Here is a 12,495-nt window from a genome sequence, read left to right on the forward strand (position 1 = left end):
CAAGAGGAATAATTTAGGATTACTCATAATGACCAAACATATCTCTTAATCACAAGACAAAAGTGATCGGGTAAAAAAAATCGTTTGGTTGCAGTCCATATTAGACAAAAATGAGCAGGAAAATGTACAACTTAGTTAAGATATCAAACACCCAATCACAAGTGGCAGCAACTTTCATATATCGCAACGACTCTAGTCATCCTACTTGAACCCCAGTATTTGAGTCGGGGAAAAACATGAATATGTAATTGTGAAATACAAATACATTTAAACTGAAACTAGGAAATCCACTTATTAATTTCTTGTGTTTCCGCTCTTTTGTTATAGCAAAGTACTACAAAAGCTCATCTTTATATTTGTCTTCTGCCAACCAACTTTCTTGGTCAAATAGAACATCATCTCTCAAACCGCATAAGGTATCCCAAGTAAAAAATACAAATCTAATAATGTTATTCCAGTAAAAACATTAAATTTGTTAATTTCGTTTATATATTCGTATCGATGAAAATTATAAATCAAATTACATACCTAAACTAAAGTTTTTAAGATGAAATGTGCGTAGTATATTACCAACGTTTCACCATACAAGCAACAGTTTGTTCAGATGTTTCTTCGTATCAATATGGTATAAATTAAACCAAAAATGTTATTGACAAAAATTTTAGCACAGTGAGGTAGCTCTGCATAAACTTTGCTAACTATGAACCAACCACCTCTTGGTTTTGAGCAGCGTTATCTCACTCCATTTTTGTCGACAAATGACCTTGAGCTCGGGATAATTCTGGACCGGAAAGTAGAATGAGATTATCTCTTCATCCCAACTTGATTGTGTTATCGATATAGTTTGAATGAGTTTAATCCTAGGTTATTTTATGTTTTTTGTTTCCATAATATCTTGAGATTGAAATATTTTTATCGAGAATTTTTTAGAGAAATTAAACAAGAATTAGAAGGATTTTTAGTGGAGAAAAATTGTAAAGAAGATTGAATTTGGTGAGAGTAGAGAAGTTAAATGAGTATTATTATTTGTAAGGTTGAAAAATAACCGTTGTCGTAGTAGAACAATGAGACAATGATCATCTCAATATGCAACGGTCGACTTAATCTCCTACAATTAATAATTTTCCCACAGTCCAATAATGGGTTTTCCCATCTTAATTTGTGGTCTATCAAATATGTTAGCTTGCCAAGTCCCGCTTTAATTTGTGGTCGGTCAACGAAATTCTTACTTCTAACTGGCTGGAAATTAATATATTTTTTAATTTTAAAAGAAATTTTATTTAAAATGAAAATAACAGTTACAGAAAGAATATCTCAAACCACCAAAGATTAAATATCATGGGAATAAAACTCATGATACTCAAAATCAACGCCTAAGGTTCTCGCCTTATTTGCTAATTGGTATGCAGTAACACATTTCTTAATGTATTCACAGATTGATTTCCAGCCAGTTAGAAGTAAGAATTTCGTTGACCGACCAATGGAAGAGTAGGTTAGCGAAATTCTCAACGTGGAATGAGATTTTTTAATGTATTCTGATAGGTTTTCACCCAAGGAGTAAAGATTTTGCTGATTGTCGAATAGGAGAGGAGGTTAGCCCGACTCGTACCGTGGAATGAGAGATATAGTTGAGTTTAGGGTGTTGATTTCAAAAAGTTTACTTTCTTCTTGGGTCACCGTTAGTTAGGATCCATAACATACCGACGGTGTTGTTCACCCACGACAGAATGTTTAGAAATCAACCCAAACCTATTTGGGAAGTTCCATCACCTTCTTTCCTCTTATACCGCCTTACAGAGAGCACTTCGAAATTATAGGGTTTTTCTTAGAAGGGGTTTTAATTTCGCTCTCTCTCTCGAAAACAAAAAGTAAGAGCTTCAGATTTCGTGAATTAATGGCGGATTCATCTACTACAGGAGGACTACCTTAACCTTCCTTATTCGTACACGTCTCACCCCTAAATACTCTTATTCTACTTTGAACCCTAAATAATCCTAACGAAACCCTAATCATTTCTTGTTTCTTTTCTTAGCAATGGCGGAAGAACCAGCAGTAAATCCTTGTTGTTCTGTGGTATGGTTTCTCAACTCAACCTTTTTGGCTTCCCTGTATATCTATTTTTGATTTGATTGAATCTCCACTAACTCTCTTTTTGTGTGTGAATCAGTGGAAATTTCAATACACGGAGGTAGTAGCGAAAAGGAATGCTCTTCGAGAAGCCGTCAAGCTTCTTAATGCTCATATCAATAAGATTCAGGCTGAGAATCTTACTATCTCCAAAGGTTAGTAGTGGAATCTGATTTTAATTCTTTGTTTGATTGATTTCAAAATTGGAATAATTTGTTGGTGTAGGAATCAATTTTTTTTCGTAGATACCTAGATAACAGTCATTTACCCCAATTCTTATTTGTTGCAGACTTGTTCTGTGAATCATGGGGAATGCATTTGCTTTTGAAATGTCTGCGAATAACCTAATTGTTTGAGAATAAGTTTATGCAACTTTTTGTTTTAGTGAATAATGTTTTGATGTGGTGGTTTTCATTGACAGCATTAGAGGAAGAGCGAGGACGAGTGGAGGCAGAGAAACAGGCAAAAGTTAAAGAAACTGCTGTCAGAGTAGAGTTAGAGAATGAGATCCTGCAGTTGAAATCAGAGATTACATCCTTGCAGGAAACTGCGTTTTCAAGAGGTCTAGATGAAGAGTTGCTTCAGTCCCAGGTTACAGAAGGGGAAGCAGAAATTAAACGTCTCAAGGAGCTTCTTGAGAAAGAAAAGAAGAGGGGAGATGCTGAAAAAAAGAAGGCTGAAGCGGAGAAGAAGAAAGCTGCAGAAGCATTAAAGCTATTGAAAGCTGAAACAAGTAAATTGGATGGAGGAAAACAGCTGGTTGATAATGATCTGATTCAGAAGCAAGTTTCAGATGGGGTAGCTGAAATAAATCGTCTCAAGGAGCTACTGGCAAAGGAAAAGAAGAGAGGAGACGCTGAAGAAAAGAAAGCTGAGGCGGAAAAGAAAAAAGCTCTAGAAGCTCTCAAGTTACTGGAAGCTGAAAAGAGTAAATTGGATGGAGAAAAACAGCCGATTGATAAAGATATGATTCAAAAGCAGGTCGCAGGCAAGGTTGCTGAGATAAATCGTCTTAAGGAACTACTGGCCAAAGAGAAGAAGAGAGGAGACTCTAAAAAGAAGAAAGCTGAGGCAGAAAAGAAGAAAGCTGAGGTAGAAAAGAAGAAAGCTCTAGAATCACTCAAGTTACTGGAAGCTGAAAAGAGTATAATTGATGGAGAAAAAAAGAAGGTTGATATGGAAAGAAATCGAGCTGAGGAACTTAAGACCGCTTTGGAAGCCTTGAAATCCGAGGTTAATGAAGCCAGAATAAAACTCGGTACAGAGAGATCAAAGAATGAAGAAGCACAGAAAAAGCTAGAAGCTGAGAAAAACAAGGCAAATATGGAGAAGAAAAGAGCAGATTCTGAAATGGCAAAAGCAGAACTACAGAAGAGGTATGCCGAAGAAGAGAGAAAGAAGCTATTGAATGAAAAAAATAGGTCAGATGAATTGTCTCGGAGGTTGGAAGAGGAGAAAAAGAGGAGTGAAGAATTGGGAAGGAAGGTGCAGGATATCATGTACACTGAGAAGTTGGAGAAGGTCCGTCCTGAAGAGTCAGGTAGACAGCATGAAACTGAGCAGTTGGAGGAGACGCTGAAGAATAAGCAATTGCAGAAGAAGGATTTCGTGTCTACTAGAGAAGTGGAAAATGTGAACTTAGAGGCTGCTGCAAATGCAAATATGGTGTTCTTGAAGAAACAGTTGGAGCTTGAAAAGAAGCATGTAAAGCATGCTAAAAAGGTGGCTAAATTCGAAAAAAAACGGAATAATTTGCTACAGCAAGAAATCTGCCGCTTAAAACAAGATCTTTTCCAGTTCTGTCATCGAGTTAATTTGCTAGACGGCTGTTGCTCTCATGGAGACGAAGGTATAGATGCTTCTGCAAAGGTGGGTATCTTCAAATCTTTTGGATACTTATAGCGTAGACGGATAAAAAGTAATTCTTTCACAGTTTCATATTAAATCTGATTTCAGAAAATGTTACTTGTTTTTAGGTGGCAGTGATAGCATTTATAATTGGAAGACATCATGCAGGTTTCTGATATGAGCCTTTGAAGTTTTATCAAGTGTAAACTTTTTTTTAGGCACTTATTTTAGAAAACTTGCTTGCCTTTGCATGTTTATTATTATTGTTATTTCTGATAGATTGCATGTTTATTATTAGCTGGCTGTTTTTTTTTCTAGTTTAGCTGCATGATTCCTACTTGCATAATGATTTCAACTAAGTTGCTCTCTTACTCTTTCCTCTACGGGCATATGAAATTCCTACTTTACTGAAGATACTTATGCCTTGTTATATTACATTGCAGATCAGCAACCGATTGTGTGTGCTAGATACAAACTTGAAGGGAAAGCTTTCAGGTAAGAAACCATGTGAAATGTATTGTGAAGGAGAAAATGAGGTTGTTAAAGCACATCACACTACCAAGGATGGTTGTGACCATGTTGGTGCAAAATTAGCATTGTATGGTGGCAGCTGTACCAAACATTTATCAGGTATTAGTTCTGAATTGGAATCTGTGATGGAAGGTTCTGCCAGAAACAAGTCACAGAACTCTGCCATATATTCCACTACCACATCTTTTTCTGATAGAACATTGGTGGGCTCACAGGGAAGAGGCGATTTTTCTTTGACAACATCGCCAAAAGTTTCAGAGGAGAACAAAAGCAAAGGACCCAACTTCCCCATAGTGTCTGATATAATAACCAAACTGAGGCATGCCGAAAATCTTGGAGTGGTGGCTGAAAATAAGATCGCAAGTCAAAATGGGCATGACAGTGTCAAAATTGATGGCATATCTCCTTCACATAGCAGGAAAAGGAAGAGGTCCCGAGATACAGTGGAATCCATTAAGTTTATGAGTAATGATAATAAATTACTGAAGAGTATAGATGGTAAACTCTCTACTCTACATGATATGATACTCTTGAATAGCAATCTGGCTCCAGCGTCGAAGTCCATTGTCTCACAAAATGGGATATGTCAGATTTCCACATCACAGGATGATCAGTATGGCAACAATAACAGAACCAAAAGAAAGAAAAATCTGCTTGAGGAACAGGCTGATGTGCAGCAGATAGGGAATAAAGCAATCGAAGTGCATGGGTTTGTAAAAGACTGCACCCAGGCCATTTCAAATGTAAACCAGTTCTCTGAAAATGTTCTTGCCTGCAGGGATGAATCAGTTGATGCAATTAGAACCAACGAAAATGATTATTCTTGGTTTGAAAACTTGGCCGATGTGGATTTTATGAAATTGCTGGATTTGGATGATGCAGCTGACGAGGAGAGATATAGAATGGCAATAGAAAGGCCTCAATCACCTACACTGCCTGAAATCAACTGGGGGCTCTTTGAAGAATGTGAGAAAGATAACTGCAACTATTTACCAGAGCAAGGCTTGTCCAGTGTATTGGGCATAACTGTAGAGAACATGTCTCCATCTTGCAGCTTAAATGTCATTGGAATGGAAATTGATTCTGACGTATTGAAATCTGGAAACTCTGAAATGCATGATTCCTCGTTAATGCATCCAAATGTGTCTTCCTGTAAAACAAAGACACTATTGAAGAACAACGACTTACATAGTGCTGCAAACATGAGAGAGATTTCTGCCTCTCAAGTCATGGTGTCAACTGCTGAAACTCCGCTGTTGCAGCAGACGTCCATTTCCGAGTCTACTGTTCTATGTGCAAGTGATGGTGGATTTACGTGCAAGATAACTTCAAAATATATTGTTTGTTCGGATGTTAAGGATGAGAGCAGCATTTCTAGGATAATTTCTGCAAGTGAAGCTTGTGTATCTAAGGTATCAATGGTTTCTCAGACAGACTGGATTGTTGACAAGATTCTGTTTGCTCTTTATATGGAACAAGATCTTCTACCCAAGTAAGTGATGTTTACCAATTTCTCCCCTCTTTCCGTGCATTAATTCTGTTCTTTTCGAATTTGACTAGTATGGTGTTCTATTGATTAATCAATTTTCTTCTTGTTGGTTTTCTTATTTCAGGGAGAGAGTCTGCACATTCTTTTCGTTGTTGCTTTACAACTTCTCTTTGATCATCTCAATGAAATACAGAAACTTCTTGAGCGAAGAGTTCTCTGTTTGCTCGGCTTCTTTCATGAAACACATGCAAACAGGTTTTTCTCAATCTTATCCACCTCTTTCCTTTATACAGTTCTTTTTTTTCTTGTTTGTAGTGTTTCCGATTGGTCTCCATAATTTATTAATATTGCATATTTCTTCTGGCAGTAATGTGTGATTCAGAGACGAAGCGCATGCTTTTGGAGTTATGGGAGATGGACGCTGTACCTAAACTTATTCAGGATTTCCTCACAGATAGAGAAGTGCTGCTTTACAATGAGTTATCTCATGAACAGTTTGCCTCGCGTGATCCTGGGAGTGTTGTCACCCTTTCTGCAAACGGCATAAACATTGGAGTGTCCTCTAAAACTGCTACAGTTGAGCAGTTGGTGATTGGAAGCACTGCTGTGGCATCTATATGTGCAGCAATTGGCGACGTCGGTTTCGTTTGTGAAGTATCATATGATATTATTCAGAAGAACATATCTGATTCTTACTATTCTTTGACGGTGCTCCATGTTTTCGCTTCCATATGTGGGAAACAGTATTTCACCTCCGATGGCTACAGTTTGATTATGACTGTTATTAAATCTATAGTTGTACTTCTGGAGAAAGATGATGAAAGGGCTTGTAATATATGTGCTTCAATTCTCCTATCTACTAGTGAGAGCGAACCTCGATTTCCTCAATGTGCACATTGCATCTTTTCAGAAGGTGCAGTTCCTGTAGATCAAGTTATGGCTTTTCTTTTGAAAAAGCTTTGTAGCTACTCTCTCTCAGCGGGCTTATCAAATTCTGATGCTTCTGGTCCACTGAGAGATGAACAATGCCCTGAGGATGAACTTTGCCTTGAATCTTATTCTGATGTCAATAGGATCTCCTATAGCGCCAATGACTATCTTTCTTTGGTGGAACTAGTGTCGCACTATATGGTATGTGCATCAGCTTCCTTGTTATTTGATTTATTTGATTTATATAACAGGAATTTGTGTTTTATCTGTTGGCCTTTTCACTTTCTCCGTCATAGATTGCTGATTGTCATGCCACTTCTCTGAGATTGTGATTTTTTTTTGTCCTTCATTTATTTATTTTATTTCCTAACTTGATTGCACCATTTGATATCTGACCCAAACTTTTCTCTATCTATATCAGAGTTGGAAGTGGACTTGCAGCAACACTATCCCTCGACTACTTCAGATGTTGGAATCCCGTGCGTCTGAGGAATTTACAACCGCTGTTCTTCTTCTTCTTGGTCAACTGGGAAGGTGCGTTTAATTAGTCTTGCGTAGCTTACTTTCTGCTTGGTTAACAATTATCAGGTGTTTGTTAGCAGCTGCATGCATTAGATCATTGTAGATGTTTTGGTTATTATTCCTCGCTGAGATTGTTATCTTGCCGTTTCTCATGATATATTGATTAAAAAAAACTTGTGTTTTGTTGACATAATTTTAACAAATTTGTCTCTGTGAAACAAATACAATTTTACTGTTTAGGTGATAAGATCCACTAATAATTTGCCTCACGGATATGCGTCTAGTTGGTATACATTCTAATTTACTTTGTGTTTTATTCTCAGGCTTGGGGATCACAATAGTGGTGAGCAGCTAGGAGTTGAAGAGGCTCTAAGACGCATGTTATCTTCCTTTTTGGATCAGAACTCTAAATGTGGTCTTCCCACTCAATTTGCCGCTGTACATGCTTTGGTTGGTCTGCTCTCTATCGAATTTGAAGATATCATTCAGGGTAAAGAACTTCCTGCTGGCCATTACAGCGATGTTATAAGGAAGTGGTTTTCTAACCTTAGCGAAGAGAAAAAATCCCTGCCCATTAGCCTCCTCAAGTCTGCCAATGTACATGGGTGAGATGCTTCACGTTTGCAAAAACTAACCGACAATCATATGGCGTAACCCCGACTTCTACAAGGCTGCTGCCTGCTGTTAAAGCGCTTAAGATTCCGAAATGTGTAAGATTTGTTGGATGGAGTCTGGATTGGCATAACTATTTTCTACTGTTAAGGCACTTTAGTTGGATTGGTGATTCTCTTCTGACCAATTTAACAGGTTTTGGATCTCTAAGCTGCCTTCTGGTTTGGGATAAAAGGTTATGTCTGTCTTACCTGCTGTGGATGTATTTTATTAGCTGCAAACAATGGTATGGTTTCTCACCTTGTTTCAGAGACTATTGGGGAAAACGGTAGTTGCTTTTAGATCTGCTAAATGCTGGAAATAGGTTAAGTGGCACATATAGGTTTTTTTTTTTTGAGTTTTAAGCTCATTTGTTGCCATAATTTTTGTAATGTGCAAGAGTTTTGAGGGTATTTTTGTAATGGTAGAATATTGTATTGAAGCTAGGTTATGAACTGTTAAAGTAGATCAATTCTTTTGAAGAAGCTGTATATTTTTTGGCAAATAGTTCTATACACAGAAAGCTATTTTCTAATTTTGTAATGCATCTTTTCTTGCAATTTCCAAATTGACTGCAAGGAGTGGAGTGAGTAATTTGCTGGTCACTAATGCAATGAGTGGAGTGAGTAGAAGGCAATGCACTATGTTCTGCACAGTTGTGCAAACTGCATGATGCAACTTAAACATTTTGCAGAATGTGAAACTACAGCAAATCTGATAAAATAGGAGTTGATGAACATTTTTATTGGGAAAACAATAATGCATCTCCATTATATTTGAAATTCATGAACATTTCCATTCAGAGACTTGCAGCTCCATTTCGATAAGAAAAGGAAAAAAAAGACTTGCAGCTCCATTTGAGAAGCGCACATGAACCACAATACAAAATAAATTCTACTTTGAGCCTTTGGGGATTAATAACCAATAATCTAAACAGGCAAAGGTGGTTGCGGCTGCAATTCTACTTTGAGGATTAATAATCAATAATCTAAACAGGCAATGCTGGTTGTGGCTGCTGTTGAGAGCCTCCTTGGGGTGGCGGCATCCATAATATATCTTTGAGACAAGGTCTGAGCTCTTGGTTACAAAACTGCTGGTATTCCAGTGTATCGCCGGCTGTTTTCTTTACCTCAACAAAAAATAGTGATGGAGTGACCTCGAAAATCTCTGCATCAATTGCAAGATGTCCTTTTCTTCCTGACTTGCTTCCTTCCAGCTTCACCATTCCACCATCTTTCTTCATCACCTTAAACCTATCCGTCTCCGCTATTTCCTCCAATTTTGAAACAATTGTGGATGCTGGCTTTGTCGTTGTGAACCGAGACTCGGATTTTTGATCAGTTTCCTTCTCAAAAAGGGTTGATAAATTGAATCCTGCTGACAGAGAAATGATATCGAACGCGTTAAGACAAGTGGGTTTCATACTATGTCGTTCTTCTGAACTTTCCTCCTCATCACAGCTACTTGTACCATGGCGAAACGCTTCATTTATGTCTCCAAAGCTTGGAACCCTGTCTTGCTTTGGAGTTTCAAGGTGGCTCTCAATTGGTTTGAACCCTTTAGTGAACCATGAATTCTCCATAATTTTTTCAACAGTGATTCTACTACGTGGATTCGGATCAAGGATTTTCGAGAGAAGCTTACGTACCTCTGGCTTAAACCAATTCGGACACTTGAATTCTCCTTTCCTAATCTTTTTATACATCTCCATTATATTTGAATCTTGAAACGGCAAGTAACCTGCCAATAGAACAAACAAAATGACACCACATGACCATATATCCGCTTTAGCTCCATCATAGCCTTTCTTATGTATCACTTCTGGCGCAACATAAGCCGGTGTTCCACAAGTAGTATGAAGAAGACCATCTTGTCTTCTTGAATCCCACAAAGCACTTAACCCGAAATCCGAAATCTTCAAATTCTCATTCTCATCAAGCAAGAGATTCTCAGGTTTAAGATCTCTATGGTAAACTCCGCGACTATGGCAGAAATCAATGGCGCTTACTAATTGCTGAAAATATTTCCTTGCAACATCTTCTTTGAGTTTTCCTCCTTTAAGAATCTTATCAAAAAGCTCTCCACCTTTAACGTATTCGATCACGAAATATATTTTGGTTTTGCTAGCCATGACTTCGTATAGCTGAACCACATTTGGATGGCGAACAAGTCTCATCACAGATATTTCTCTCTTGGTTTGATCAATCATGCCTACTCTTAATATCTTCTCTTTATCGATCGTTTTAATCGCAACGCTTTGTCCCGTTTTTAGATTTCTTCCATGGTACACCTTTGCAAATGTGCCCTGGCCAAGAACTCGCCCCACCTCGTACTTATGCATCAAAATGTTGCCTGCTGCTTTCTTCTCCATTGTTGAACCAATCTAAAGTATATATCAGAAATCTCAGAGGGGGAGGAGAATATTAGTATCAGAAATGAATACTTGAATCTCCAGAAAACCTTTGCCTCATTGGCAGCTCTGGTTTATGAAATCCCTCTCCTGAAAAGAGGAAGATGGAAAAACAAGAAGTGAGGAGGATTTCAATTGTAATGATATCTTCTGTCTTTCTCTCTCTTTCTGTGTGGGAGTTTCTTTTGCTAACAGAAAACTAACTCAGTCTTTGTAATAGAGAGAATCATGTGGCCTAAAAATAGTGGAATCTTTGGTGTGTAGTTTACCAGATATGATTGTATTATTATTACTTTAGCACCACTTCATTTATAACCATGCACTCCCACAACGTCGGGCATTAGTTTTTGTCTTGCAATTTTTGAACGCAAGGAATGAGCTTTTAAACACATGAGTCCCGGATAGATATGATAAACTATCCTGGGTGAATATTTCCAACCCAACAATTCTTAAATCACCATCGGAAGTTTACGTTGATATGGCAACATATCTGATTAACGGTTGTGAAAGTTGAGGACCCAATTGCATGTGGCTTCTATTAGGGGCGGAGCCAGCCCATTGCAAGGATGTGCACTTGCACCACTGTCCAGCTGGTTCCAAAGCCTAATTTAAGCCCGACGATTTTTTTGTTTGCTATCTACAAGCTTAATTTTGCTTATTTGCACCCCTAAAAAAATTTTCAACCCCAAAAGTAAATTTTTAGACCCTCATTTTAGAATTCTTAGCTTCGCCCCTGCTCTTCTACAACCAACTTAATACCACGTCTGAACTCACTGGAGAAAACTCGCATTTCTCCGGATGGGGTAAAAGGACTTCCAACCCCACCCACCTTCCTGATGTTGCCTTGTAACCGAAGGAGTGATACCGCAAACCATAGGGTGTTGGCCACATCTTTCGATCACTCTTTCTATTAGGTGTGGGGATAGCATTGGTTCATGGAATTTTGTTCGATGGATATTTGTTAAGTGGTTTTGTAGTTACTATATGTTACCAATCAAAAATAATTGATGCATTATTAGTTGGAAATTGAAAATAGAAAAGGACTCACCAGACAAATTTGTTACTTATTCTTTCGTGGAAAGCAATGGTGGAAATAAGAGACATTTACTTTTGAGGTACCGTTATCTCCAATTTTAGGGGAACTGAAAAACAAAGGCATGTGAAGTGAGAATCACTTGTATGAATGTTAGTCACCAATTATTAGCTGGGACGTCATGTAGGCTGTAACCAAAGGATGATCGTCCATTTAAATAACCCAGAAACTGCACGGACACAAAAAAAACTAGATTCTGTCCCTCGTAGCATGTGAATTAAAAGTAATCATCTCAGTTTCACCTCATAAGGTTTCCAGCAAATAGTGATGCCAGAAACCAAAGATCAGGTACCTAGTCACATTTTTTCTCTCTCCAAAAAAAACTCCTATCTTCTCTGAAAATCCAACGAAACCCTAACGTCGTTTGAGTTTTTTCTTGCTCAGATCTTGCTCCATCGGAGCGGATCTGAGCAAGAGAAGTTCAAACCATCTTCTTCCTTTGCCTCTCCATCTTTCACTGCTTTGATTTCATCTTTTTAGGGTAGTTTTTGGTTTAAATCTGATTGATTTCTTTGAGAAATCTAGTTGGGTTTTCGGTGTAGTGTAGTCCTTTTCTGGTTTGTGTAGATTCAATTATTAGGATTGATGGGTTTTCTCTCTTTGTGGAGGAAAATTATGTTTTCAATACTTCTTCAGTATCTCTTAAATCAAGATCAATGGCAGCAACAAAATCACTCGTTTCAAAAGTAGCAGCAACAATCACAAGAGTTTCAACTACAACAGCAATAACAATCAGAGAATCAACAAGAAGAATCATAGAAACAGCAGCAACAATCACATACTCAGCTCTCAGATCAATCAACATAACATCTGGATCAAAGAGACGAAGTAGCAAGATTCTATCACTAATCAATACCCCTGTATTGGGTTCCTTTCAGTTACTCTGTTATAAAA

The 12,495-nt window shown here is 37.8% G+C and overlaps 2 protein-coding genes across 4 annotated transcripts; one reads left to right on the forward strand and one right to left on the reverse strand.

Annotated features, from left to right (window-relative positions):
• Positions 1-1,788: 1,788 nt before the first annotated feature.
• On the forward strand, positions 1,789-8,633 carry LOC113290287. 3 transcript variants are annotated; one of them, XR_003331575.1, is made up of 10 exons: positions 1,789-1,942; positions 2,033-2,073; positions 2,168-2,282; positions 2,549-3,996; positions 4,419-5,998; positions 6,120-6,250; positions 6,363-7,126; positions 7,347-7,459; positions 7,771-8,157; positions 8,255-8,633. XR_003331575.1 is itself a non-coding variant. In XM_026539902.1 (9 exons), exons 2-9 carry the CDS (start codon positions 2,035-2,037, stop codon positions 8,054-8,056), a joined length of 4,476 nt encoding a protein of 1,491 aa, XP_026395687.1. In that variant the 5' UTR covers positions 1,789-1,942; positions 2,033-2,034; the 3' UTR covers positions 8,057-8,633. The 3 variants fall into 3 exon arrangements, 2 of the variants coding, with proteins under 2 accessions (XP_026395687.1, XP_026395688.1); XM_026539902.1 differs by having other exon boundaries at positions 7,771-8,633; XM_026539903.1 differs by having other exon boundaries at positions 1,789-2,073; positions 7,771-8,633.
• A 204-nt stretch (positions 8,634-8,837) lies between these two features.
• LOC113290288 (CBL-interacting protein kinase 5-like) lies at positions 8,838-10,758 on the reverse strand. Its single transcript, XM_026539904.1, has one exon. The coding sequence runs from the start codon at positions 10,467-10,469 to the stop codon at positions 9,087-9,089; it is 1,383 nt and encodes a 460-aa protein (XP_026395689.1). The 5' UTR covers positions 10,470-10,758; the 3' UTR covers positions 8,838-9,086.
• Positions 10,759-12,495: the final 1,737 nt, after the last annotated feature.

Source organism: Papaver somniferum, chromosome 6 (assembly GCF_003573695.1).
Source record: "Papaver somniferum cultivar HN1 chromosome 6, ASM357369v1, whole genome shotgun sequence".
Taxonomy (NCBI): domain Eukaryota; kingdom Viridiplantae; phylum Streptophyta; class Magnoliopsida; order Ranunculales; family Papaveraceae; genus Papaver; species Papaver somniferum.

Bases quoted from the DNA above. Each gene is read 5' to 3' on its own strand.
- LOC113290287 (XM_026539903.1), top strand. From the start codon at position 2,035: ATGGCGGAAGAACCAGCAGTAAATCCTTGTTGTTCTGTG. The intron at 2,074-2,167 runs GTATGGTTTCTC...TGTGTGAATCAG, and splicing joins TAAATCCTTGTTGTTCTGTG to TGGAAATTTCAATACACGGA. The intron at 5,999-6,119 runs GTAAGTGATGTT...TTCTTATTTCAG, and splicing joins GAACAAGATCTTCTACCCAA to GGAGAGAGTCTGCACATTCT.
- LOC113290288 (XM_026539904.1), bottom strand. From the start codon at position 10,469: ATGGAGAAGAAAGCAGCAGGCAACATTTTGATGCATAAGTACGAGGTG.